At 55.0% G+C, this 27,978-nt stretch overlaps 1 protein-coding gene across 1 annotated transcript in view; it reads left to right on the top strand.

The window, feature by feature from the left end:
* The window catches only part of ANXA11 (annexin A11), a 43,265-nt gene extending 20,230 nt beyond the window's left edge, over positions 1–23,035 (top strand). The window contains exons 2-15 of the mRNA XM_036337257.1: positions 8,121–8,183; positions 9,882–9,994; positions 10,946–11,347; positions 12,896–12,983; positions 13,229–13,323; positions 13,961–14,074; positions 15,702–15,792; positions 16,223–16,302; positions 16,414–16,470; positions 18,463–18,556; positions 19,577–19,672; positions 20,578–20,636; positions 20,832–20,954; positions 22,168–23,035. Of these exons, the coding sequence (XP_036193150.1) occupies positions 8,129–8,183; positions 9,882–9,994; positions 10,946–11,347; positions 12,896–12,983; positions 13,229–13,323; positions 13,961–14,074; positions 15,702–15,792; positions 16,223–16,302; positions 16,414–16,470; positions 18,463–18,556; positions 19,577–19,672; positions 20,578–20,636; positions 20,832–20,954; positions 22,168–22,227 (1,527 nt within the window). The 5' untranslated portion in view covers positions 8,121–8,128 and the 3' untranslated portion in view covers positions 22,228–23,035. The remainder of the gene's footprint in view (positions 1–8,120; positions 8,184–9,881; positions 9,995–10,945; positions 11,348–12,895; positions 12,984–13,228; positions 13,324–13,960; positions 14,075–15,701; positions 15,793–16,222; positions 16,303–16,413; positions 16,471–18,462; positions 18,557–19,576; positions 19,673–20,577; positions 20,637–20,831; positions 20,955–22,167) is intronic.
* Positions 23,036–27,978: the final 4,943 nt, after the last annotated feature.

Raw genomic sequence — 27,978 nt, forward strand, 5'->3', positions numbered from 1 at the left:
TCTGGAAAGGCAGCTGAGAGGAGAGAACATGATGTCCGTCAGGCGGCGGGCCCAGAGTGGAAGTATCGCTGTCATTTGGTATTTGCAGGGGATTGGACACCACAACCCAAGGATGCTAAAGTCACTTATATAAAACTAGAGGCCTGGTGCACGGATTCATGCACATTGAAAGGAAATTAATTAGACTGTGGCCGGCGGGGTGGCACTGGGCAAGACAGACTGGACATGCCCTGGAGCCAACCTCCCGCAGTCCCTCCCCACGCACCTGGGGTGGCGCCGGAGCTCGAAGGACGTCTGCGGAGTGAGTGGGCGTCTCTCCTGCAGATGGGGTCCCTCGGCCTGGCCTGTGGGGATTGGGCCCAAACCAGCAGTCCGACATCCCCCGAGAGGTCCCAGAGTGTGGGAGGGCACTCTGCAAACTTGCTGTCGCTCGGCAGCTCCTGCATTGAGCGTCTGCCCCCTGGTGGTCAGTGTGCGTCATAGGCAGGCCTACCGGTCACTTAGGCTTTTATATATATAGACAGATGGGTTAGTATTTGCATATAACCTGTGTATACTCTCCCAAATACTTTAAATTATCTCTAGGTGACTTATAATACCTAACACAGTGTAAATGCTATGTAAAGAGTTGTTATACTGTATTGTTTAGGGATCACTTTCTGGAATTTTTTTTCAAATATTTTTGATCAGTGATTGGATGAATGAGTGGATGCGGAATCTGCGGATATGGAGGGCGGGCTGCACCGACAACAGGCTCCTGGGTGCCCCCAGAGCTGGGCCTTTGCAGGCCAAGGCCCTGCCTCCTCCAGTCCCTCTTCCCAGGCCGGTTTCCTCTTCTAGAGGCCTTTGCAAAGGTGCCTCTCCTCCCCCACAACCTTCCACTTCTGCTTCCTGCCTGTCCCCATTCCTGGAGCATGGACCAGGCGCTGGCACTCAGGCATACAGAGGATGGAAAGAAAACATTGCCAGTTTCCTGTTAGTGATTTCTCCTTGGGGTGATTGGAAAATGCAGCCCAGCCATTCACAGGGCTGCTGCAGCAGAGCTGGGCTGGTGTGGGAGAAGGAACCTGCAGCCTTCACTTCTCCCTTCCTCTGTCCTTCGCGCTGTCCTGACTCCCACATCTCCTGCTGCTTCCCCAGCCCATCCCCACCCTGCCCCCACGTTCCGCATCCTGAGTATTATCACATGGGCCAGACCCTGGGACCCCTCTAATCCTGACTGCTGTCTTATACTGGGGAAGCTGATATGATGAAAGGTTAAGTGATAGGAGACCATCTGATATTAAACTGTTACCACTCCCATTTTACAGATATGGAAAAGGGAGGCCCACACACCTAGTAGAGGACAGAAGTGGAATTTGAACCTGGGCAGTCTGGCTTCAGATTTCATGTTCTTTTTAAAAAAAAATTTTTTTTTAATGATTTCAGAGAGGAAGGGAGAGATAGAAACATCAATGATGATAGAGAATCATCCATCAACTACCTCCTGTAGGACCTCCCACCCCCCACTGGGGGTGGAGCCAGCAATCCAGGCACGAGGGGTATGTGGGAATCGAACCTGTGAGCGCCTGGTTCACAGGTCAATGCTCAACCATTGAGCTACAAGACTGCCCAGGCAAGCAGTGTTTTTTTTAACATTTCAGTCTTTGAAATACTAATTTCTGAGCCTGTGGGTGGGCTCTGTGGGAAGTAGAGCCTGGCTGCCTGGGTTTGAATTCTGGTTCAGTCATTTACCAGCTGTAGCCTATGCAAGTTATATAATTTCTCAGTTTCCTTATCTCTAATATGGGAATCATAAGCTTAGTATTTGTTTTATAAAGTTTTTGTAAATTAAATTCCATGTAAAGCACTTAACACAGTGCCTAGTACATACGAAATAGTCAATAAATGTTAGCTATTATTGCCTAATAAGTTTGGGAAATTTGGGGATAGAGTTAATAAGCAAGCTCCTCTGTTACAGGCCTTGTCAGAGCCTTTGTTATTCTGTTATGAATGGGCACTTTCCTGGAAGGGGATGTAGCAGGCTTTGTTTTCCAAAGATTTTGGACAACTAATCTCTCTTTTTTACCTGGGCACCTGGTAAATTCTCAACTTGCAAGATGTTAAATTGGTGTCAGAGAACCCAGTTCAGGAAGCACGGAGCGGAGTACCCCGTGCAGCCTGTTTCTGCTCGGCAAGTCTGAGTTGGGGGTGGGGGTGCAGGTTAGGCCCAAGATAGGCTTTGAATGGCTGCATGTGGCCTCCCTCTTCCCTCCCCACAGGTGTGGGGAGAGGGCAGTGATGTGAGCTGAGGCTCCGGAGGGTTTCTGGAACCTCCCAGCCATGAGGAATGGCCTTGGCTGACCCCAGTTCAAAGCACAGTTACTGCAGTGTCCTCCCACTGCCTTTGGAGGAGGGTGTTAAAGTAGGTCACCAACTGCAGGACCAGCTGTGCCCACCGAAGGCAGCCCTGCCCAGGTTGAGATGGTCATGGGTTTTGCAGCCCTATTAGGGGCAGGAAGGCAGCTCTGCCTCAGCAGGCCGAGCCCTAGCGTGTGTTTGTGACTTGAGTAAGCCATGTCCCTGGCATATTTTAGCTACAAAACTGAGGTGGCTGGAAACTAGATCATCTTCAAGATCCCCTCCAATATGGACGTTCTGGAGTCTGTAAATCTAGGATTGGGCTGAAAACCTAAAGAGGTGTCCCCTTCAGGAGTCCAAAACTCAGTGAAGGGAGAGCCCTGAGAAGTGAAGTCCTCTGTCACAGCTATTTTTATTGATTTCAGAGAGGAAGGGAGGGGGAGAGAGATAGAAACATCAGCGATGAGAGAGAACCATTGATTGGCTGCCTCCTGCATGCCCCCTACTGGGGATCAAGCCTGCAACCCGGGCATGTCCCCTTGATGGGAATTGAACCCGGGACCCTTCCGTCCACAGGCCGATTCTTTATCCACTGAGCCAAATCGGCTAGGGCTGTTTTCATTGCTTTTTAGAGAGAGAGAGGAGGGGTGGGGGAAGGTGGAGAGAAACATCAATGTGAGGGAAACCTTGATCCGTTGCATCCTGTACACTCCCTGACCGGGAATCGAACCCACAGCCTTTTGGTGTACAGAATGACACTCCAACTGGGCCTGGCCTGTTCCTTTTATTTTCTAATTTTAAATGTAATTTACTTTTAAAGCAGTTTTAGGTTCACAGCAAAATTGAGTGGAAAATGCAGATTTCCCATATGCCCCCTGCCTGCACACACGTGCACCTTCCATCCCTCCTCTGTGTCCCTGCAAGTCAGGTGACAGCAGAAGATGCTGGAGGTGCAGAGTCCCGCTGTGTCCCCATCTCGAGTTGTTGGGCGGGGAGGGAGCTTCTTGTTCTGGGAGGTTCTGCCTCTTCCCCCAGCACAGCATTTCCTGTGTCTGGGGCTCCGTCTGGTGCCTTGTGGAGCCTTGGGATTTGATGGTGCACCTGTGTGTCCATGCACAGCCTGAGGGAGCAGGTCCTTTCCCGGTCCCCGCGTCCCCTCGCCTCTGAGGCTCGGTTCTGATGGGATTCAGGGACACCTGGGTTCTGGTGCTTTTCCTCAGGCAGCTGCTGCGAATAAACGCTGGACAGTGTGCAAGCACCTGGAAGGAGTGTTTCCTAGAGTGTGGAGCACAGAATGGCTGGGGGTGATGGCGGGGCTGGGGTGCTTGTTTAAGCCTCAGATTCCCGGGCCCATCCAGGTTGAAAGGCCTAGAGTGACGGGGCCCAGCCGGCTGCAGTTTTTAGTGAGCTCTCCAGGTGATTCTCATGCGTGGTGACCAGTGCTGCTCAGAGTGTGGTTCATAGTCAAGCAGCATTTGGGGTCCGCTCCCAGCCCTGCTGACTCAGACACGGGGGGAGGGACCCGGCAATCTGGAGTAAGAAGCGCTGTAGACTGAAGGTTGAGAAGCCGGAGGGCCACAGCTGGGGGAGGGCCACAGCTGGATGAAGTCGGTGTGCAGCTGCAGGTAGATGGGCCCCTCGAGAAAGGGAGGGTGGTGTTAGCTGCAGCAGCCCCAGGAGGCAGGACCAGGGGCCTGAGGTTCCCTGGAGGCTGCTTTCTAAGAACGAGAAGTCCTGAGAGGCCATCTGCCGGCCTGAGTCCCCGTCAGAGGTCTGTGACCAGAGCCCCGTAGAGCCAGCTGTGCCCTGTCGGAACTGCAGTGGAGGAATCCCCACCCAGGCACCGTTCTCCTCTGGGAGAGGACAGGAATAGGAGGGGCCATGGGGAGCGCAGAAGGGGTGCTCCTGGGTGCCAAGGAGAGAGTGGGCCTGCTGGGTTGTAAGGACTCTGTTCCCGGCTGTCCTGGGCAGTGAGGTTGGACAGGCATTGGGAGGGTCGCAGAAGGGGGTGCCTAGAAGCCCTGCTGAGCTCCCTTCTGAGCCTGAGATATGGCAGCCCCAGGGTCCCAGGAACAGCTTTGCCAAGACAGCAGGCCCCAGCGGTGGCTTTTGAGAAGAATCAGAGGCCAAAGTTACCCAAAGACTAGAGGATGAGCAGGTTTCTTAATTTTCAAAAAAGTGGGGAAGAATGTGAATGTGGAGCTAGAGCAGCAGCAGGATCCCTGCAGCCTCCCGGGACATGCCGTAGTCGGGAAGGGAACAGGGGGCGCTGGGAGCCAGGGTGCTGCACCCCGAGGCCGCCCCAGGCTCTCCGCTGGCCAGCTTTTCTCCTGGCGGTTAGATTGGAGGGCTCTAGGTGTGGGAGAGTGTCAGCACCCTTACCTGATGGAGCCCCTCCTCACGCTGTTGTGAACACCGTGGGGCAATGTGCGCTGTTTTGTGGTTAGTTAGGTGGCCCGATGGCGGGCGGGTACCGGTACCGCTGTTGTCTAGCTGGGATGGTCAGGAGGGACAGTTTGGGAGCGTCCGTCCTTGGCCCTTTCTGTATCGGTGGATGTGAAATAAAGCTGAGTGAGCCGGAGATGTGTGATGTTGGTCAGCATCCCAGGGGATCTCAGTAGGCTGAGCTCGGGCAGAAGGAAAGGGAGGAATTTAACAGGAATCTGCCTCAGGTCTCATCCAGAACATCCCAGTGCTGCCAGGACAGGAGGTGGGAGGAGGAAGGAGAGGATGGTCCCGCCCTGCACTCTCCAGACCACACCTGGGGCCTCAGAAAACAAGGGAGTGGGTCGTAGCCCTGAAACTACTTCAGGCCAGAGGTGGCGGGAGATGACGGTTCTCGGGAGGGGAAGCCTGAGGTCTTGGGGGGGAGAGGGAGACCCTGAGAGGAAGGACTGCTCCTTGGACGTGGGATTAGACCCAGCCTGCGGGCACCTAGGGCAGAGCTCATTGCCAGGGGAGATCCTGGCTCTTGCTGGGGACTCCGAGCCCACGTGGGAACCAGCACCCTGGAGGCAGGTGGAGGCTGACCTGCCGCCCTGCCCCAGCGGGAACACCCAGGCGGGGACACCCAGGCGGGGAACACCAGCGGTCCGGGTCCAGGCCCGAGCCCGGTATATTTATACAGTCATGCTAACCCCAGGCTCAGAGAGGGGCTGTCTTGGACTGAATGGACCCTGTGTGTTATACAAATCTTGTAAGAACAGCCGCAGCCTCCAGTGAGCTCAGAAATCCCCACCTGAATTGGGCCCTTTTAAAGTTGTTTTTAATAGGCAATACTTACGTGGTAAAAAATGCAAATATAAACAGTAAGCTTCATTTCTGTCTCCACTTTTTTCTCCAAAGGCAACCAGTGTTACCCAGTTTCTTGTTTATTGTTCCAGGGGTGGCCTCTGTGCATGTGTGTATATATACACACACCACTAAGTTTGTGTGTGTAGGTTTTCTTTTAAAAAAATATTAGTATTATACCTTGATTAATAACGGTGATCATTTCATATCCCCATATATAGAGCTGGCTAATTCTAAAAGTAGCTACAGAGTACCCATTGTATGACTCCGTGGCGATGTCTTTAGGGCACATGTAGGGGTTTGTTGTAACTAGTGCTGCAGTCGCCGTGTGCGGATGTCCCCTCCCACGGTGTCAGTGTGCCTGCGAAGCGCACTTCCAGAAGTCCAGTCTCCGGGTCAAAGAGGGTGTCGTTTTAAAATTTGACGTTGCTGTACTTTTCATTGGTGATTCTCAGCATATAGTGAGTGTGAACATCTTTAATCTTTAGTTCCTTTTCTGTAATTGCCTGCTCACATCATTTGAGTTTTCCTAGTGGTCTTTTTATTATAAAACGTTTTTCTTAAGTTTGTCATTTCTCTTGTCTTTTAAAAATACATAGATATCTGTTTTTCTTTGATTTCAGAGAGAGGGAGGGAGAGAGGGATAGAAACATTAATGATGAGAGAGAATCATTGATCGGCTACTTCCCGCACGCCCCCTGCTGGGGATCAGGCCAGCAACCTGGGATCTCACCATGACTGTCCTGGTTCACAGGTCGGTGTCCAGCCACGGAGCCACACTGGCCCGGCTCGCTTGTCTTTTTGTTGTTTTCCTTATTTGTTTCTTATCATGCAGAACATTAATTTCACATCTTTGGGGTTTGGGGCCACTTCTTGCATTGAAATCTTTGGTCTGGCTGAATTTTATTTGGGGTATGGAACGGTAGTTTCTTGATTTTGTGGTGGTTTTTTCCTGCCACCTTGCTGTGGCTGTGGCCCTTTGGCTTCATTGCTCTGGGAAGAGACGAGAAGTGGACAGGGGTCTTTGGCGCCCAAAGCTTCTGCGTAGTGATGGTCTCCAGAGAGAAGAATGTCAGGACACAGCTGCAGCTCGCCTGTTCTCTCTTCCTCCCACCGAAGGTTCCCAACTCACCCATCACTCAGATCCCCGGGACCTCCACACCAGCAAGGTCTGAGGTCCTGGCAGAGGGTCAGGCTGAGGGCAGGACCTGGAGGGCTTTGTGCTGACCGCTCACCAGCCACAGGGAGATGAAGCAGCCTTAGGGCAGCCCCACTGGGGTCTTGACCATCAGACCACTGTGTACAACGAAAGTCTGTGGTCCACACTGCAGGTAGCCAGTTCTAGCTCTCTCCAAGGTCACTTAGCCATTGTCTGGCCTCAAGATTGCTTTGCCTACAGTCTGGGCCCATAGACCAAAACAAATGACCTCAGCCATCGGGCTAAGAACCAGGCCCACCTTCTGGGGACTGGTAGTACCGTAAGAAAGGCCTGCAGCCCCCATGAAAATGCATTCCCAGTTCTCCAGTGCAGCTAAGAAGAGTAACTAGAATCTCATAGGTAGGTAGCAGTTTCTCAAAGTGGGGCCCTGGACCAGCAGGCAGTATCACCTGGGAACTTGTGAGAAATGCAGACTCTGTAGGTGGAGCCCCCTGTTGTGTTGAACAAGCCCTCCAGGTGGCTCTGGGGCCCTGCATTTGGGAACCAGTGGGGCCCAGCATGGAAGGAGAGCTCACTGGGCCAGCAGGTGTGATTGTTAAGGGGGCCTACAGGTTCCGTCACACTCTGCAAACCGCAGCAGCCACTGACTAGCAAGAGTGGCTGATATCATGGCAGATCTGTGTCGCTCCTGGGCAGTTTAATTGGCATGGGGCACAGCAGAGGGGTCTGTATTCACAGCGGCCTGGCTTCTAGGCCCGTGTCCTCCTTTTACCTACTTACCCTTGCTGAGCTCCAGGCCTCATCTTAGCAGCATGGTGCTGCCTCACTTGCCTGATTCCCGCTCCTGGATCGGGTGAGCTCCTGAGGTCCCTCCTTGTTTCTGGAACAATGGTTCCTGCCAGGTTCCCTTGAGGGATGAACCAGAGTTTGGAGAATGAGAGTGTAGCCTGGGGCCGATTGCGGGGGTGGGCTGCCACAAGAGCTTCGCAGGTTGGGCACTGGGAGATGGGCTCTGGCCCCCTGATGGATGGATGGTGATAAGGGCACTGGAAGATGGAGACAGAGAGAGAGGTGGGAGTGAAGCTTAGGTGAAAGGGGTTTTCAGGGAAGCCCACGGCTCGTGGGTGGCGAGTCCTATAGTGTGGGTGTGGGTGTGAGTGTGGGTGTGCCTGAGCTGGAGGCCCTGGCAGGTAGACGGTAAACTGGTTACCACAGTCCAGACTGATGCAATTTCTCCTGCAGGGGCCTGGCTTGTGGCTTCCCGACAAGTTTCTGGTTAGGCTGGTGGGAGCTCCCGGCAGAGCCTGAGCGGTTTTTTTCTTCCTTTCAGATTTGACCATGAGCTACCCAGGCTACCCCCCGCCCGCAGGCGGCTACCCTCCAGTTGCACCAGGTAAGAGTGTGTGTGGGGAGGGGAGGGATAAGATTGTCCCCCACAGTGTAGCCAGGTGGGGTGGCGGCTGGAGGAGGGCAGGGAACCTGAGGCAGGAGAGCCTGGGTTTGAAGCTGCCTCTGGGAGGCCAGGACCAGGTCTCGTGACTTGTTAGCTGATAGCAGTGGGCAAAGGCTTCTCCTGGCTGCGTTGTCTCCTTTGCAAATGGCTTCACGGATCTCTCCCCGACTGGGCTGTCCCAGATGCTAACAAGAGAGCCAGCTAAAGCGTCTGGCATGGTGTCCTCGGCGCTGTCAGGTGACTTGTCACTTCTGTGCTCCGGGCGCAGGGTCCTGCAGTGCAGGGTCCCCCTGTGGGGTTGGGGAGCCGGGGGGCGGTGAAGGCGGTCTCTGAGGGTCCGGTGTCCTGTGGCTGCTCTGCATACCTAGAGGTCATCTTTTCTGGCCTGGCCCCCAGGGTAGGAGGGAAACGAGGCCCTCCTGGGACAAGGGGGGAGAAGGGACCATTCCAGGCTGGGCATCCTGCAGTGGCCTCAGCTGTGATGCCCCTCATCCCTGGGCACATTCATTTCTCTAGAGCTGAGGCTCTGGGGTTTGAGCACTGAGGGCCCCACAGGCCATTCGGACTCACCCCCCTCATCACCTGGTGAAGGTCAGGCCTCAGCAGCTGACTCATCGGTGGAGCTGGGCCATCGCGCTCCGAGCAAGCCCTTGTCCTGATTTGCCAGTGCTGGCCTGAGTCCCTCTCTAGTAGGAATCCTATCGTCTGAGCACCTGAGCAGCAGGAGAGCAGGCAGGTGACTCGGGAAGGCTCTGTCCTGAGTGTCTGGAGCTCTGCAGCGCAAAAGCCAACTGGAGGCCCCAGGGCCCTTTTGCTGCCAGAACAGAAATGCATCTAACAGGCCAGCAGCCGGCATGATGACGCCAGCTGAGCTGCGTGCTGCCTGTCAGTGACAGCGTAACATGGGCGCCCAGCTAGGCCCTGCATGGGCATTAACAGCCTCAGCCCGGCAACTTGAAGCAAACACTAGTTATTACCCCCCCTTGTCCCCAGAGGAAACGGAACTTCGGTGGTGGGTGCCCCCGCCCTAGGACACAGTCCCTGGTCCTGCTGGTTCCAGAGCTGGGCTTTTCACTGATGTCCCCCACTGTCCCCACATGGACCGTGTCTGTGTTTAACGTGACTCAGGCCCATCTCCTTTCCTCCTCCAACCTGCTCCTCCCTGCCTTTTGCAGACTCGCGATAGCAAACAGCCACAGTGGCAGCCTCCCCCCTCCACCATGCGTTTGCATCTCCCTGGATTCTCAGTGCTCCCTGAGCTCCTGCTGTCGTGGACCCAGCACATTGTCCTAAAATGACCTGTCCTTGTGTCTGCACTCTTGCTCTACGATGGGGAGCCTGGGGTCAGGGTGGGGGGCAGATCTGCCCTTGACCTCCTGCATCCTGAGGACCCCACAGAGGGCTTGGGAGTGTTGCTGAACCACCCCTTCCCTCCCTGGACGGAGAGGAAGGCCCCCTCTTCCCTTCCTCCGGCAGTGGGACTGGGCTAGACTTGCTTGCCTGGGGGTTCTGTGTGGTCTGTAGTGCTGTCTCTGAGACCCTGCTTGGCCTGCCCCTGGGCCACCTGGGAGCTTGCCGTCTCTGCCTTTCCCCGTTGGGGGGCTGACTAGGGGCTAACGGGCTTGGTGTTGCTTTCAGGTGGCGGTGCCTGGGGAGGTGCTGGCTACCCCCAGCCCAACATGCCCCCAATTGGGCTGGATAACGTGGCCAACTACGCAGGGCAGTTCAACCAGGACTACCTCTCGGGAATGGTGAGTCCAGCCCTCCTGCTGGGCTGCCTAGGCCCACTCCTGCATGGCCAGGGCGTGAGGCTGCTGGCTTCCAGGGTGTCAGGGGGGCTGTGTGTGTTACTGTGATGCTGAGTGTACTGAGGGCCATCTTAGGACAGGGGTTTTTGTCAGGGCTCTCACCTGCTCACAGTCCCTCTCTGCCTCTACATCTGCCCAGCTGTAAAAGCAGGGAGGGGAACGCACTGGGCACACAGTCTGTTAGGTCCTTTCCTGCTCTTCGGGGTTGGGTAGGGTGGTACCTTTTTCAAATGTGTTGAGCGCCTTTTGTATGAGCTCAGAATAGGGCTGGCAGGGAGGTGAGGGTGGGTATGTGTATGTGCGTGCACGTGCCGTGTACAAATGTCCATCTTTGTGTGAGTGTGTGTATGTATGTGTGGGTGGCTGTTCCGCTTGGGCCTGGGAGTGGGTTCCTGGTAACATGCTATTTTTCCTTGTTGATTTGCTTTTAAAATCGTATACTTTGTAATCTAAGCAAATGTATGCTTCATGTAAATAGTGTAACCAGTGGGCAGTTTAAGATGTGACAGGCCCATCCTGGGTACTGGGATATGTGGATGAAACACACCACAGCCTTAGCCCTGGAGTACTGATTACCCACTGGGAAGAGTTAGGCAGTTGCCATGGTAACCATGCGGAGCTAGAGCCAGTGTGGGGGCTTTGGGCACAAGAGCAGGTGGGGGTCAGCAGTGCAGGTGGGGTGGTGGGACGGTGTCAGGTGCTTGGCTCCAAGGGCAGCGCCGGGGGCCTGCAGGCTCAGGGCGGGGAGGGAGGAGGGAAGGCTCCCTCTCCCCGTGACAGGGGGCTGGTTGGACTTTGTCATCTGGGTGTTTCCGTGTGTTCTGCAGGGTTGTCCTGGGCTCTGCTTGGCCTCCTCGTTAATCTTAGGCTCTTCTCTGCTTTGTGGACTTTCAGGCAGCCAACATGTCCGGGACGTTCGGAGGAGCCAACGTGCCAAACCCGTACCCTGGAGCCCCTGGGGCCCCTGGGGGCGGTTACCCTCCTCTGCCCCCTGGGGGTTTTGGGCAGCCCCCTTCCACTCAGCAGCCTGTTCCTCCATATGGAATGTACCCGCCCCCTGGAGGAAACCCGCCCTCTGGGATGCCTTCATACCCGTCATACCCAGGGGCCCCTGTGCCAGGCCAGCCCATGCCGCCTCCCGGACAGCAGCCCCCAGGAGCCTACCCTGGGCAGCCGCCAATGACCTACCCTGGGCAGTCACCAATGCCGCCTCCTGGGCAGCACCAGCAGCCAGTGCCAAGCTACCCAGCATATCAAGGGTCCGGGACCGTCACCCCTGCCGTGCCCCCATCTCAGGTGAGTGCCAGCCCTGTGCTACCCTCAGTCGCAGCCTGGCTCCAAAGGCCCAAGACGCGTGGCCCAGTGTCCTGCCAGCGAGGCCAGGAGGGTGTGGCTGGGGGTGTGGGTGGACAGGCCAGGGCTCAGTCCTCCACCTGTAACTTCTTGTCTTAATCCTCACCCGAGGCTATTGTTCCATTGACTTTAGAGAGAGTGGAAGAGAGAGGAAAAGACAGAGAAATATCGTTGTGAGAGAAACAACACATCGATTGGTTGCCTCCTGCACGTGCCCCAACCAAGGCCAGGGCTGGGGAGGAGCTTGCAACCGAGGAACATGCCCCTGACCGGAATCGAACCCAGGACCCTTCGGTCCCCAGGCTGACGCTCTATCCACTGAGCCAACAGGACTAGGGCTGTAACTACTTCTTGTTTTAACAGAGTGTCAGACTCCCCAGCCCTGGTTTGAATTCCTGAAGAGCAGGGAGCTGCCCTGTCTCCCGGTTTGGTTAGATGTTCTGAGTGCGAGTTGGCGTGAATGTCCCGGGTGCTCATTCCTCTGTGTTGTTTACTTACTGCCTGGGCTCAGGTTTTATGCCCAACAGCTCTGAGTCTTCAGCTCCTGGATGGGCCCCCACCTCCCATCCCACTCACTGGAGAGGATTTGTAAAACCTCCGTGTAGGGAAGATGGTTGGCCCTTCCTTCAGAGTTGCTCTTGGCTCCTCTGGGAGAACAGTTTGTGTTTGCAGAACCTAGAGTTCATTGTCATGGTTACATGGCCACCCCAGCAGAGTGCAATGCTAGTGCTATGTGCTTGATCGCTATTTTCAGACGGGGGTCCCCTCTCTTCCCTGCCCCTCACATTCCCCACCCCTGCCCTGCTCCCCTCCCTCCCTCCCTTCCTTCCTCTCTTCCACCTCATCTCTTCTCTTGAGTTTATCTCCTTAACTGTTAAAATCAGTCTGCATTAGCCACAGAAGATAGCCCACCATGAGACGGCTGAGGCAGGGAAATTCAAGTTTGCTGGGAGCACGGCTGCCAGTTTCAGGAAGAAGTGAGGCAGCAGCAGGTTGTAGAGTCTAGAAGAGGTGCCAGGAGCTGGTGCTGGTCCAGGAGGTAGTCAGGCTGCTGGACCATCGTGAAGGGTGGGCACCTGCATCCCCCCAGAGGAGTCACCTTTTTCTAGTTTGCACAGAGGTGCTCCGTGGACCAGCCATTAGATGATGCTTTGGTGGTAAGGCATCGGGGAGAAGCCAGTGGCTCCTGTGCCTGAGGCCTCCCCTTCAGCAGGAGCCCAGGCCAGCCCCCAGGACCTGGGTGTAGGGCCGATTTTCAGCATCAGGACTGAGCTGTAGATGGGCTCCTAGCCACGGGAGCCAGGCAGAGCGTCAGCACCAGGACGCAGGACAGATAATGGCCACATCGGACCACTCAGTGGGTTCCTCTGTGCTGTTATTGTGAGCTCCTTCAGCTACCCCACCTTTCAGAGAAAAGGTCATTCCCAGAGTCGGGTGGGGCAGTCGCACCTGGGGATGCAGCCTCTTACCTAAGTCTGTTCGTCCCAGCAGTTTGGGAAGCGAGGTACCATCACCGATGCTCCTGGCTTTGACCCTCTGCGAGACGCCGAAGTTCTGCGGAAGGCTATGAAAGGCTTTGGTGAGCGGTCCCAATGGCTCAAATGCTCACCCATCCCCCACCCCCATACCCCAAGCAGTTACCCAGTGGCTCTGTGGGCTGCGGTCGCGGGGTCAAGGCAGCCTGGCCCTAGTGGTAGTGGAGAAAGATGGATGTGGGGATGCATTGGGGTGCCCAGCAGGGGAGGAGCCACGCCTAGGGAGTCTCCAGCTGCAGAGCATCCCAGGACCCCCAGCCCTGCCCACTCCCACCTCTTCTTCCTCCAGGGACTGACGAGCAGGCCATCATCGACTGTCTGGGGAGTCGCTCCAACAAGCAGCGGCAGCAGATCCTCCTGTCCTTCAAGACAGCGTATGGGAAGGTGAGGGTGCCGGGAAGGGTCCAGGGAGGCTGGTCCCCCGGAATGAGGCGTCCTCCAGCACAGCCCTGCTCTTCCCTGGGGCAGTGAGGCACATCAGGGTGTTCCTGCTGCCCATCCAGCCAGTGGCCTCGGCTGATGGCACCTTCTAGGGGTGAACGATGCTCTGAGGGAGAAACCGGAGTCCACAGGGAACGGAGATTTGATGACAGGCGCCAGAGATCAGGGTTCTTGCCCCGGCGCTGCCATGATCACTGAGCCCCTAAGCAAAGTATTCCCTCCCCCTGGCCTGGTCCCCTCCTGGGAACCTGGCTGCTGTCCTGCCCTCTTCATGGCCACCCTGGAGGCTTGGCTGTAGAAGGGCTTGAAGGAAAAGGCTTTCAGGCCTGAACAAATGCAAGGGGCATATTTTGAACTTTGAATCTTTGGAAGGTGAAACCTGGGTAAGTATTGAGTAGGCTAGTATTCCAGCATTAGTGTGCCAGGGCCCCCCGGGGACGGGTTCAGATGCAGCGCCGGTTCCGCAGGGCGGGGCTGGGGTGGAGGGTCAGTGCTCCCTCCTCACATCTGTGAAGTTGTCCCTGTTCGTCACCTGTGGAGTCTCTAAGTAGGGTTGTTGTTTGTTTGAATATCCAATCAGGATCTGATCAAAGATCTGAAATCTGAACTGTCAGGAAACTTCGAGAAGACTATCTTGGCTCTGATGAAGACCCCAATCCTCTTTGATGTTTACGAGATAAAGGAAGCCATCAAGGTGTGTAAGTGTGCGTGTATGTGCATGTGCATGTGTGTGTGTGTGTGTGCGTGTGTTCACACTGTGGACACAGCCCGGGGGGGCCTGGACCATGTGGTGTGCCTTAGCCGCTCACTAGCTGCTGTTGTCATTTTGGCTCCAACAGCCCCTCGGGCTGGATGCCAAGTGCTCTGGAAGGGGACCTCCCGGTGACTCCCCAAGAGGAAAGCCAAGTGCCATTCATTGTCGGGGAACATCCAAGTGTCTCCATCTTCACGGCGTGGCGGGAGCTGGGGCTGTAGAGGGGTATGAGGCACGGGTGGCTCATCCTCATTCATTAGCAAATGACAGCAGCACCCGGAGCACTTGAAGCAGAACAGAGAGGAATCGGTTATGAGCACAGAGAGGACCAGCCTGGCGTGGGGACAGATAGGACGGGTGTCACGCGCAGGCACCAGGCGGGAGCTCTCGCCGCTGCTTCTGAGTCCACTCTGTGCTTCCGTCTGCTTCCTGCTCCCTCCTCGTCTGCTCGGCGAGGGTCCCTGTCCATTTGCCCGCCAGAGACCCAGCCACAGAAGAGGCCAGCGGCTCCTGAGTCCAGATTGTGAATGGCTCGGTTTGGTTTAGTGTCTGCCAGCCTCTCAGCTGTGACCGAGCGGAGAATCCTCTGCATGCCGTACACCCCAGGGGAGCCCCAGACCCACAGTGGGGATCCCTGTGGATGGCAGGGCAGCCCACAGCGGGGTGCTTTGGGAGGAATCTAACATTTCCTCCGTGGCGGAGAAGCGAGGCGGGGAGGCGCAGTGACCTTGCCTGCCCCCAGGAGGAGAGGGAGAGCCCTCGGTGTGGAGCTGGAAGGGAGGGACCTCCCTGAAACACCCTTTCTTCTACCGAGGGGTCAGGAGGCATTGGGGAGGGCACCTGGGAGGGCCCCTAGACCTCTGCCCAGCCCCCACCCCACCCATTCATGAGGTGGTGGTGGTTGTGGGGTGCTGGAAACAACCAGGTGTGGGGTCAGCTGTCACTGACTGGCTGTGTGTCCTTGAGCATCTGTAAAATGGGACTGTGGCTGCCCATTGTATGGACCAGAGGGGCTGAGTGGCGTGTGTACAGTTACACAGCTCGTCAGCAGTAGGGCTGGGACTCAGACCGACAGAAGCCAGGCTGGTGCCCTGTCCTTCGTCCTCACTGTCCCTGCCGCCCTCCCTCGTCCTCACTGTTGCTGCCTTTCCCTGGACGTCTGCCGATGCCCACGGTCCATTCTGAGGCTCGTTTTCCCACATGCCCACTCTCAGTTGTTTCTCATCTCATTCATGCGCTGAACTTGGGATAACACATTCTGAGTCCCCATCTCAACCCACTTTGCCTGGGACAAGTCACTACCCCTCTGATTCTCAGGTTCCCGGTGGGTAAAAGGGGGACGAACCTCCGCGTGGTCCCCTCATCACCACGTCGCTGTCACCTGGTGCCGCCCTGGGGCTCGGAGGATGGCATGGCTGCTCTCAGAGGGACAGCGGCACCAGGGGCTCTGTGACTTCTGTTGCTGGGATTTGTACCCTGGGGAGCAGGGCAGTGGCACGGCGCCTGCTCTTTCCTGGGAGCCAGTGAGGGAGCGTAACAAACCTGTGGTTTGCTGTGCCTTCTGCAGGGGGCTGGCACAGACGAAGCCTGTCTGATCGAGATCCTCGCCTCCCGCAACAACGACCACATCCGGGAACTGAGCAGAGCCTACCAAGCAGGTAGGCTGCCCCAGGCCCCATGCCCTCCGCAGATCCCGGTGTGATCCAGGCCTGGCCACACCCTCTCCCAGGGCCTCTGTTCCTTCCTGGATTCTCATCACCTCACTCCCCTGCCACAACCAGCACATGGGGCTTTGGTCCAAGGCCCAACCCTGCCTGCTGTTTGCACACAGGACACTGACTAAAGGAAGCGAGGGCTGAGGAAACCTCTTGGGCATGGTTTGGGCCAGGCCTGGTGAGAGGCCAGGTCAGCCTGGCGTTCACAACCCCCCAGGGTTTCCCAATGTGTGTCCCCGGAGAGCCCCGTGGGCCACCTGTCTCCTCGAGCCCAGGACTCCCGGCCCTTCTCTTGCCAGTGCCCACTGTTGACTGTCTGCAGTGGGCAGCTCTGTCCACCGGGCTACAAGGTGGGCCTTTGTGTGTCCCCCAGAATTCAGGAAGACCCTGGAGGAGGCCATTCGAAGCGACACGTCAGGACACTTCCAGCGGCTCCTCATCTCTCTCTCTCAGGTACCTTCCCCATGCAGCGGAGAGGGGCCTCCCTGGGCCGGGAGGGAAAGGATGGGGAGCGAGGGGCAACTCCAGGGAGTGGCCTTGACCACACAGCCTCTTTCCTTTCAGGGAAACCGGGATGAAAGCACAAATGTGGACATGTCGCTCGTCCAGAGAGATGTCCAGGTGAGTGTGGTGGCCAATCAGGCACCTGCCTGGGCTTCCTGGGCTGGTGGGGGCCACTTCCTTGCTTCCTGAGGGAGGGGGTCTGGGATGGAACGAGAACCGACAGGAGTGGGTCCCGATGACGTGGCTTTCAGAGGCCCTGCTGCTCATCAGCGGAGCGGCCTCGAACAGGTCCCCGCCCGGGGCTTGTTTCCCTGCCTGAGGGAGCTTCCGCGGGACCGTCAGAGCGGTTGGTAGGTCACGGTTACAAAGGTGGAACTTCGTGTGACCTGGCACTTCTGTTGGCTGCATATGCATGATGTTTGCAAATGGGCAGAGTCCACACTTGCTTGTGAAGCTTTTGAAGGTTTGAGCCTGGAAACCAGCTGTCACGTTAGTTGTGCAGCCTTAGAATTCTGTCCTGTCCCCAGTCTGGTGTGAACTGCAGAACAGCGGGGGGAAAGTTTCCATTTCTCTCTTGGTCCAGGCGTCTGAGTGCCCCTCTGGAGGAGTGTGGGTTTCCCACTAACGAATTCAGAGCATCCAGCCTGGAGAGAGCCCAGCTCCCTGGTGGACGGAGCGGCCATCCCTCTCCCTCGTCACTGCCCCTGCCACCTCGGCAGGCTTCCCCGGCACTGCCGTGGCCTCCTGTCTCCCCCAGCGGTCAGGTTGAAGAGCACCTCTGTGGAGTGCCCTCTTGTTAGGGTCGGGAGAGAGCCACTCTTACAATCTGGTCCATTTTGCTTTCTGAGACTCAGAAAGGTTGACATTGTGCCCAGAGAAACGTGGAGGCAGAGCCTGGACAAGGGCCCAGCTCCTGGCTCTGTTCCTGCAGGGAGCACTGACCCCTGGTCCCAGATGCCCTCTGAGGGTCTGCCGTAACATCCCCCTGCTGGGGACACCCATCCCCATTTCTAGACTCGGACAGTTTCAAAGCTCCGGGCTCTGGTTCTGGCCTCGGTGGGAATATTCCTTTTCCTGTTTCCTGTGTGGGCCGTTTCCCAGCTGATGCGGGAGTGGCCTCAGTCTCAAGGTCTCGTGCCTGCTGCTCTGCCTTCATGGCCTGGACCTGCTCCTGCCTTCCCTTGACCTGGGGTCTTGGAGCCCCTGATGGCCACCCTCTCCCCTGCATGTTGGTGCCTTTAGATCTAAAAGCTGTTACCTGAGTCTGGAAGGCACTTTTGAGCCATCTGTTGCAGAGGTTGCAAATTGGCAAATATTTTGGACTTGCACTTTCAAAAGCTTAACAGGCAAATGCAAATTCTGCCCATTTGCAAACATAATGGCAATGCAACCACAGGGAAGTGCCTTGCATATGAATCCCACATCTGTCACTGACTTATCAATTGTTGTCATACTCATCTCACATGTTCCTCTGAAAAACTGGGAACTTCCCTGAGAAATCAGCACCTGGCTGCCCATGTGCGGTGGGCCTGGCAGAGTGAGCCTGCATTGCTCCGTCACTGGCCTCGGCTGGTGCGGAGAAGTAGCCGCCTCTGTGGTTAGCCTTGGTCCCCACCTCTCTCTGGCCCTGTATCCCCAGGTGACCTAGCTGGCCCTTTGGGCTTTTGGGTTTGTGACCCCAAACCTAATCCAACGTTCACATTGTAGAGATGAGGAAACGAGGCTCTGAGAGGGCCAGCGGCCTGCCGAGAGCCTCGCGGCAAGTTGGCTGTGAGCGAGGACTCGGGCCCAGGCCCCAAGTTCTTTAATCCTGGGTGCTGCTGCGCCCTTGGTTGGGTTAAAGCATTTCCTGCCCCATCCTGGCTCCCATCGGCCTCGGTTCTCCTGGGTCTGAGTTCCCCAGCTTCAGGATCCGTGGTGTTGCCAGGGAAGGGACGTGCAGACGGTATCCGGTTCTGCACAGTGAATGGAGCACAGCAGGGGCACTGGCCCTGTTCCCTTCCCCTCTGGGCCTGCGGGGCCCGGAGTCTCTGCCCAGCTCCTGTAGGTGACCTGGACCTGGTGTCTGGGGTGAGCCTGCATGGCATGCCCATCTTCCCCTCTGTCCAGGATCTGTACGCAGCTGGGGAGAACCGCCTGGGAACAGATGAGTCCAAGTTCAATGCAATCCTGTGCGCCCGGAGCCGGGCCCACCTGGTGGCAGGTAAGGCAGTCCCAGACCTCCCGGGGCCAGGTAACCAGGGCAGACAAGGTACAACAGCAGCTCCTCTCTGCATGGGGCTTTCGTCTCCTCGTAGTAAGGGGTAAAGGGGGCCAGGTATATGGTGACGGAGATGATTTGACTTTGGGTGGTGGGCACACAGTGCAATATCAAGGTAAGCCAATATTTCAGGCAAACAATGAGCAAAACATTCACCTTCACCTTAAAAGTTGATTACAAATCTATTCCGACATCCTGTCTGGGTCTGTGTGACTATGGCCAGGTGATCTCGAACTGAAAAAGAGATTTGGCCCTGGCTGGATAGTTCAGTTGGTTGGAGCATTGTCCCAATGCCCCAAGCTTGCAGGTTCGATCCCTAGTTAGGGCACATGCAAGAATCAGCCAGTGGGCTCAGCGGGTAGGCTCAGTGGTTGAGCGACTGATTCCTGGTCAGGGCACATGCCAGGGTTCTGGGCTCAATCCCCAGCAGGGGACGTGTAGGAGGCAACTAATCAATGGTTCTTTCTCATCATTGATGTTTCTATCTCTCCCTCTCCCTTACTTTCTGAAATCAGTAAAAATGTATTTTTTTTTTTTAAAGACAGACAAGGAGACAGTACCATAACCCACAGGGCTCAGCTTTGTAGTTATTTCAGGCCGGGGTCCTCTGAAGTCAATAAAAACATATTAAAAAAAAAAGTGTTTGAGGTTCTGGGATGGCCAGAGGTCCACTCAGGAGGTGTGACTCCCCATGCCTTCTACCCAGAGCCCTGGTCCCAGCCTTGTTTGCTGAAAGGCTCAACAAGGCCATGAGGGTACGCAACTTCCCCAAGGTGGTGTATGTGTGTCACACTTTAACCAGCTGAGCCACCCGGCCAGGGCAAACTTAATTACCCCTTTAAAGGTACCTAGGTCTCTCCAACTACAGCCGCATTCTGAGGTACTGGGGGCTAGCACTTCATATGAATTTAGGGAGGATGACAGAATTCAGCCCACAACGTGTTCCTTCTCTCTTCTCACTAGTTTTCAACGAGTATCAGCGAATGACAGGCCGAGACATTGAGAAGAGCATCTGCCGGGAGATGTCCGGGGACCTGGAGCAGGGCATGCTGGCCGTGGGTAGGTGTCCTGGGCCTGCGTGTCTGCCAGGACTGGCATGTACTGTAAGCTTTCAGGGTGCTCACCATCCTCTGTCGAGGGCAGGCAGAGCAGTGAAAGAACCACAGGACCCAAGATTGCCAAGTCCAGCGGCTACACGTGGGAGGTCGCCCTGCTCCCCCATTACCGCGTGGTTGCGCCCCCAGCCGCCTGGAGGTGTCTTGTTTCTATTTCAAGCGCAGCTCTGGGAAGGGCGTGCAATGTGGGCATTAGTGGGAGAGCAACCAGCTGCCCTGCTGGGCGAGATGACTCACATCCCGCCAAGTTTCCTCTAAAAATACATCCCTGCAGGCCGTTGTCAGATGTTTGTGATGGAAACACGTGGTTGCAACAGCAACACCAGCCTCGCTAGAGGAGACCTGGCCTAGCGCCCGGGCGATGGTGTGTGCCTGGCAGGCCCGTCCGCTGCCCTCTGAAGGCAGCGCTCCAGGTCCCGCCCCTCAGGGCTGGCCCCTCTTTAAACCCACTGGGGAAACTCATGGTCCATCTTTTGCTTTGCTTTTCTTGGAGCTTTTGATGGGAGAGGTGACGAACCCTCCTGCTTTTCTGTGTCCCCTACGGTAGGCCTCATGGCCTGAGAACTCTGGGGAGACATCCCCCTTGGCCATCCTTTCTCCACGAGGTTCTCGGCATCTCCAGTTTGCCCCTCCCACCTGAGCAGCACCTCGGGGGTCGCCAATCCGTGTCTTCCCTACACGGCTCCTTTCGCCCTGCTGGTGCCAGGAAAGAGGCCGGGGTGCATGTTTATCCAAAGAACTGGGGTGGAGACTGTGGCTGATTGACTGAACCTGGAGGAGAAGGGGGAGGAGGTGGCCCCCTGGACTGTTTTCCTGCAGAAGGAGTTATGCTGTGTTTCTCTCTTCCAGTGAAATGTCTCAAGAACACCCCTGCGTTCTTTGCTGAAAGGCTCAACAAGGCCATGAGGGTACGCAACTTCCCCGTGGAGGGGCGGGGGTGGCGCGTCAGCCTCACCTCTGGCTGGGACCAACACTCCTGGTAGAAGGCATGGGGAGAGCTACCCCTCAGCCAAGAGGACGAGGGCCCCAGGCAGGAGGGCACCAAGGACCCGGGAAGGTGGGGTGGTGAGGCCCGTTGCTCACACCCTCGGTGGACTCTCTAGGGAGCAGGAACAAAGGACCGGACCCTGATTCGCATCATGGTGTCTCGCAGCGAGATTGACCTCCTGGACATCAGAACGGAGTACAAGCGGCTGTACGGCAAGTCGCTGTACCACGACATCACGGTACGGGCCTCGGGGTAGCTGGGCCGCCCGCTGGCCTGCAGGCACCCTGCCCCCTCACTGCCTCCTTTACCTCCCTCAGCTCCCACGGCTCGGCCTCGGCCTCTGCGGGTCTTGTTTGCGGACCTTGTACTTTTCTCTCAGCTTTTACTTCTTCATCCAGTTGCTCTAAATAGGCCCTCCCTGCTGCCACCCCACCCTGCGTCCTCAGCAGTAGGGAGGGCGGTTCAGAGGGCTTGGGTCAGTCCCGCGGCGTGGAGCCCAGCCCTGGCGCTGGAGATCTGTGTGATTGAGCAGCTACCTTAACCCTCAAAACCCATCCCCCATCGAAAGGCAAGGGGCTGTGCTCCCCTGGGAGTGAACTTGAACGAGGTCCCTGTAAAGCACATCGAGTGGCACGCGTACGGGTCTGACAGTCACCCTGTGTGGAGCTGTGTGACAGGCCTACTCCTGTCTGCGTAGCCTGACAGTTAAATTCCAAACTCGCGTGAGCCTTGCAGTCACCATGACCAAGTCCCGATTTCAAACCATTAGCATGTACTATTGGGCGTGTCGCTGGGAGAAGCCAACTCCCACTGCCCTGGCTGTAACGATGATGCTCTTTGTAGAAGAGAATTAGTAATTAGCCACAAAGTATCATTTTCTGTGCCAGCGGCTGTGGGCATCTGCAAGACCCCACAGGCCTTACCTTTAAGGAAGGAACTGATTAGACATTAGCTAAGCGTGGCTGCACTTTGAAGTCAGTCCCGTGGGCTCAGGGGGAGGAGACAGCAGTGTGAACTGGGTGCCCAGTTAATACCGCGCCCCCCACTGTCAGTCTGGCACATTTCCCGAGTGGGACACACCACTGTTACAGTATAAACCCCATCGGGCGCAGCAAAAATGCGCGGGGGAAGTGGCGCCATTAGTTCGCCCTGGGCGGTGGTGTGTCTGACCATTTAAAATTTGTGTGGGTTTATTTTTCAGATTCTGACTTTGACATTGGGGTGATTGTAGCTTTCTGTTTTTTTAAGGGGGCTGGGGGAGGCCAACGGCATGGTCAAGGCCCTAGCTGCTGAGTGGGGGAGTCTTGGCCACTCTGGCACCTGCGTGGTGGGGCACTTCCCTGGGATGGGCCTGCCGCTCTGTAAGGGCACTTGGGGAAGAAGAAAATGAGGAGCCAGGAGGCCCAGACTGGCCAAGTCTCCCTCGACTGATGCACCCATTTCTCTGACAGGGGGACACCTCGGGGGATTACCGGAAGATTCTGCTGAAGATCTGTGGTGGCAACGACTGAGCGGTGACCAGTGGCTCACTCTGCCAGCAACAGTGATGCTAGGAAAAGGCCAAAACAATGTCTGTCTATTTCTACCAAACCCACAAGATAGCCCAACCCCAGTGCCAACAACCCGTGGAGCCTCGGCCCCTCCTGACCGTGCCCACCCGCCCCTCCTGGTCGTGCCCACCCGCCTCTCCTGACCGTGCCCACCCGCCCCTCCTGGTCGTGCCCACCTGCCCCTCCTGACCGTGCCCACCTGCCCCTCCTGGTCATGCCCACGGGCCTGGTTGGCCTGGACGCTCAGGACGCCGTCTCCTTCCCTCCACCCCCCTCACAGCCTCTTGCTGCTAAAGTAGATGTTTTATCTCTGACTCATGCAGCCATTCCCCTTTGCTTGTAGCTGAGACACTCGGCTTCATTTTAGTCACATGGTTTTAATGTTTTTTGGAGGCATTTTTTTATAGTCATTGCCAGACAGGTGCGTCTACTCCGCTGCCACACATTTCGGGTGCGAGCGGTCGGGGGGCAGTGCCATGTCCTCACTGAGGAGGAAAAGGGAGGACCTTTCAGGGCAATCTTTGAATCTGGTGAGGATGTGTCATGAGCTTTGTTATTGCCAAACTCACTGCTTTTTAGAGAAGAAAAAAACAAAAAAACAAAAAGCCAGAAAGTCATCTGTTCCTTCTTCATGTAAAAGCAGGGAACAGAGCCAGCTCCCTGTTACAGGGCTCTTTGTAATGGAGAATGTGCCTTACACCTGGATGCTGATGGCCAAAAGCTGTTTCTAAATTAAAGCCAGCCAGCTCTGGAACATTCTGGAAACGTTCCCCTGGTGCCAGTCTCTTTTCTTCTGCTTCGTGATTCTGCCCTGTCCCCAGGGGTTCCAACCTTATTAGGCAGTGAAATGTATGTGGCGTTACACAGAAGCGTGTGCTCAGGAAACCTGGGCATGAGCAGTTCACAGGGACCCAGGTTGTAAGGATGCTTCTGAAATCCACGCGGGGCCCAGGCACTGAGAAGGCACAGAGACTTGGGTCACATGAGAGCAAGGTGGGGGGTGGGTTGCTCAGGTCCAAAGGAGGGACACGGGAAGGAGCCTGTGCGTGCCTCCTGGGCAGGCCTTACTGCCAGGTTCCCTGAGGACCCTCGTCTGAGCGGGTGGTCCTGGCTGTGGCCCTGGCAGGCTCCTTGCCCCCCGGTTGATGGTGTTAGGAAAGGGCAAGTCCAGAAGGGGCAGAGTGTCCAGAAGTCACTGTCCTGTCCAGAACCCAGAGCTTGCTTGTCAGGGGTCTCTGTTCACTCCCTTTCTGACCTCCTATGTGGAAAGTGTAGAAAGGAGAGAATCCCGAGACTGGGAGGGCTTGGGGAGACCTCCTCACTGCCCCTTGGACATGGTGAGAGGAGGGGATCGCCCAAGGGGCATGGAGCAGCCATAAGGACAAGAGCCTGGTCTACCTAGACCTGCCTTCTCCAGCCAGAGGAGACTGCTGTGGGCACTGGCACCGATGGCAGGCCCTCCTGTCACGCCAGCTCTGCCTCAGTTTCCGTGCTGGAGCCTCTTGCCCAAGACCCAGTATGCTTGGCTGAGGTGTGTTCCTTCCCTAGGGCAGGCCCCTGCCCTTGGGTGGCAGGTGTGCCCTGCCTGGCGGGATGGACCACTTGGCATTGCCCAAGTTGCCGTGATCTCAGGCTGACCCAGCAGCCTCAGAGCTGGGTGCCTGGATCCGGTCTGCTCCGATGTGACTGCTGATGTCTGTGACATGCCTGCCTAGTTGTCTACACCAGGGTTCCAGCCTGGTGCCCAGCAGCGCTGTCTAACTGCACATGCATTGACTTTGGTCTCCAATGAGTTTTAGATATTTGAACTTGTTACCAACATTTAAGTACTGAAAGATTTCACATTTACACAAGCTTAGACTTTTTAAAATAAAGGAAGAAAATCGATGCTGTTTTCTTTTTTTAAATTGATTTGAGGGAGAGGAAGGGAGAGGGAGAGACATAAAAATCGATCTGCTGCCTTCTACACACGCCCTGACCAGGGATCAAACCCTAAACCTGGGTATGTGCCCTGACAGAAATACGGGAGGAAGCTCAACCAACAACCACACCGGCCAGGGTATTCCTAGTTTCTCTTGAAAAACCAAAAATTCTGGCAGTATTGGCCTAGCATTCCTGCACAGCAGATCCTGCTGGAGCCAAATTGCTGTTGCCCCCTTTAGGCATATACTTTTTTTTTTTTTTTTAATATATTTTATTGATTTTTTACAGAAAGGAAGGGAGAGAGATAGAGAGTCAGAAACATCGATGAGAGAGAAACATCGATCAGCTGCCTCCTGCACATCTCCTACTGGGTGGGGATATGCCCGCAACCCAGGTACATGCCCTTGACCGGAATCGAACCTGGGACCCTTCAGTCCGCAGGCCGACGCTCTATCCACTGAGCCAAACCGGTTTCGGCTAGGCATACACTCTTAATTTCGCTACAGGACCCACCACTCCCTAATGTGCTCCACCATCACATGTTACCTATTTGGCCCCTGCAGGCCTTTGAATCTGAGACCCTAGTTTTTGCACTTGGGACACCTGTGCTCATCCTGGTCCTGGTTCCCTTTGCCTTACTGTCCCTCTGGCTGCCTTCTTGGTCATGTCCAGGGGACCCAATCCATAGTGAGTTTGGGCTGGAGGGCTATGAACTCAGATCTCTCTAGGGGCCAAGGTACCTGGCTTTTAAGGTCAGTGGGAGGTGGTTGTTAACAGTGATTATTCTCAGGACAAAAAAAAGATGGGGAGGGAGGCATTTGACCTTACAGATCATCATTTTGGGAGAGGACTACATGGTTTTCTGCAGCCTTTGGGTTGTTGGTCAAGGCCAGTCCATGGTACACGTCTAACGTCACTTCCAGAATAGAGGATGGGGCTCCAGGTGAATAATTCAGCCCTTAGTACGTTTTCAACAGCGGTGGGGCCCCGGAAGGAACACTGTGCTAAGGGTAGCACTGGGACTAGGGTGCGGCAAGTGAGTCACTCGTCTCGGCTGTAACATTTAGGGAAGGAACCTTGGAATGTGTACTTTGTATTGCTGGGGAAATGGCCCTGACGTGGTTGTTCTTAAACCTTAGTGTGACATAAAATACCGAGGAAAGGAACTAGGAACATTAAAAAAAAAGAAAAAGCAGTTCTATTGCAGAGTCAGGGAGTCAATATGCTGTAATGGGACCCAATGAACTGAGGCTAGAACTGGGTAGCCCAGATGATAGAAGTGTGTGTGTGTGTGTATGGGGGGTGGGGTGGGGTGGGAGAGACCCAGCAGGTAGCCTCCACTGTTAAACACCATGGACTCCATGGATAATACTCTGAGAATACTTCTGTCTTCACCAAAGCCCATTCAATATTCCCATTGAGTTGTAATTGTCCAAGTCGAGGCCTGTACCAAAGTTGGTTCTGAGCACTTTAGATTCGAAAATAGAATGAAAAATGAAGCAAAAGGGGAGGTAAAACTCCAGCTCTATATTCACCACCTTTTTAATCACAGTCTTTTTCTTTTTAATATATTTTTATTGATTTCAGAGAGGAAGGGGGAGAGAGAGAGAGAGAATCATTGATTGGCTGCCTCCTGCACACTCCATGGGGAATTGAGCCTGCAACCTGGGCATATGCCCTGACCAGGAATTGACCCCTGACCTCCTAGTTCATAGGTTGATGCTCAACCACTGAGCCATGCCAGCTGGGCTAACCACACATTTAAAAATATATATTTTTTTTACTGATTTTTAGAGAGGAAGAGAGAGAAACATTGATTGAAAGGGGTATATCTATCAGCCACCTCCTGCCCCCACCAGGGATCAAGCCTGCAACCTGGACACGTGGTGCCTTGACTGCATCGCAAACCGGCAACCTTTTGGTGCAGGGGTCGGTGCCCAACCGAGTCACGGCTTAACCACAATAATTTGACAGTGCTTTCATGTATGAGGAGGCTGCAGAAACAATGTCCCTGCAACGGAGACAAAGGGAGGTGTGGAATTATCTGTCAGACGTGAGCCTTTTGAACACTGATGGTCTGTCTGAGATGTGTTTCTGTGACACTGAGTCAGATAAAGACAGTAAATACCTGAGTGCGCATCAGGACCATCTGAGGAGCTTGTTACAGATGCAGGTCCTGGGCCCCACCCTCACAGATTCAGAGCCGGCATGGGGCCCGGACCTGCATCTTACCTGCTTGCCTTGAGATTCTGATGCCCATCTAAGTACTGAGACAGAGAACTTCTGAGAACGATGTGTTCACACAGGGTATCTGTACAGGTGACAGGGTGTTTGGAATCCCTGCTTTGGGAAGAAGGGTCTGAGAGGTGAACTTCTGCAGATACCCCGGTCCAAGCAACAGCTGGATGGCCACACCATGCCCATTCTCTTACTTTGATGGGGAGTTATAATCCTAGCCTGCGATTTGACCCTATTTCTACTGTCAGCTTCTTCCTGCCCTGGCTGATATGACGTGGAGTCAGACGTAGAAACAGAAATCAACCTAAACCATCTCCCCAGGAAGATACCAGCTTACATTTTCACCCACCACACCTACCACCTGTGCTCCTCTGAGAGACGGGTCATTGCCAGTCCTCGACCTGGCCATATACAGGGTCCCCTCTCAGCAAAGGATCCATCCAATCAGTCAGGCCCCCAACTCTGCGAGGGGCTCTTACCCTCAGCCCTGGCTCCTTGGAAAGCTCTCCTTTGCCTAATCCTGGGGTCCACCCTGAACCTGGTTCCTTCCCAACAATCAGAGCTGAGCTAGTCCTGAAGTAAAAAAAAAAAAAAAGCACTGGCCTGGGAATCAGCATCCCTGTTCTGATCTCAGCTGAGCCACTGATTTGCTGTGTGATCCTGGAAAGGTCACTTCCCCTCTTTGGGCCTCTTGCCCCTTTGGAAAATGAAGAGCCCCAGGAAAGTTTGAAAGAAAACTGACAGGAAATAATAGTTCAACAATTATAGTTGGAGACTTCAACATCCCACTTTCTCAGAACAATTAGGCAAGGAAGAAGGGAAACAGAAAACTTGAACCCTACAAACTACCTAGTCCTAGACCTAACAGACATATCGAACAGCGCACCCAACAATAGAATATACATTCTCAAGGGCACATGGGAAATATGCAGGAGGAGATCTGGAAATTTTAGAAATATATGGAAACAGTAACATACTCTTTTTTAAAAAAATATATTTTTATTGATTTCAGAGAGGAAGGGAGAGGGAGAGATAGATAGAAACATCAGTGATGAGGAGAATCATTGCACGCCCCACACCGGGGATCGAGCCCGCAACCCGGGCATGTGCCCTTGGTCGGAATCGAACCCGGGACCCTTCAGTCCACAGGCCGACACTCTACCCACTGAGCCAAACCGGCCAGGGCTGAGTAACATACTCTTAAAAAATAACCGAAATGGATTAAAGAATAAATTACAAGAGAAATTAGGAAATACTTTGAGATTAATGAAAATGAAAACAATATACCAAAAGGTGGGATGCAGTGGAAGCAGTGCTCAGAGGGAAACAACTGTAAATGCCTACATTAAAAAAAGGAAAAAGATCTCAAACCAATAACCTAATTTTCCATTTTAAGGAATTAGAAAAAGAAGAGCAAACTAAACCCAAAGCAACCAAAAGGAAGGAAATAAATATTAGAGTGCAGGTAAAATAGAGAGTAGAAGAAAAAACAATAGACTCAATGAAACAAAATTGACAAACCTTTAGTTAGATGGGGGAGAGACGATTCAA

The sequence above is a fragment of the Myotis myotis genome, unplaced genomic scaffold, assembly GCF_014108235.1.
Source record: "Myotis myotis isolate mMyoMyo1 unplaced genomic scaffold, mMyoMyo1.p scaffold_m19_p_15, whole genome shotgun sequence".
NCBI lineage: Eukaryota > Metazoa > Chordata > Mammalia > Chiroptera > Vespertilionidae > Myotis > Myotis myotis.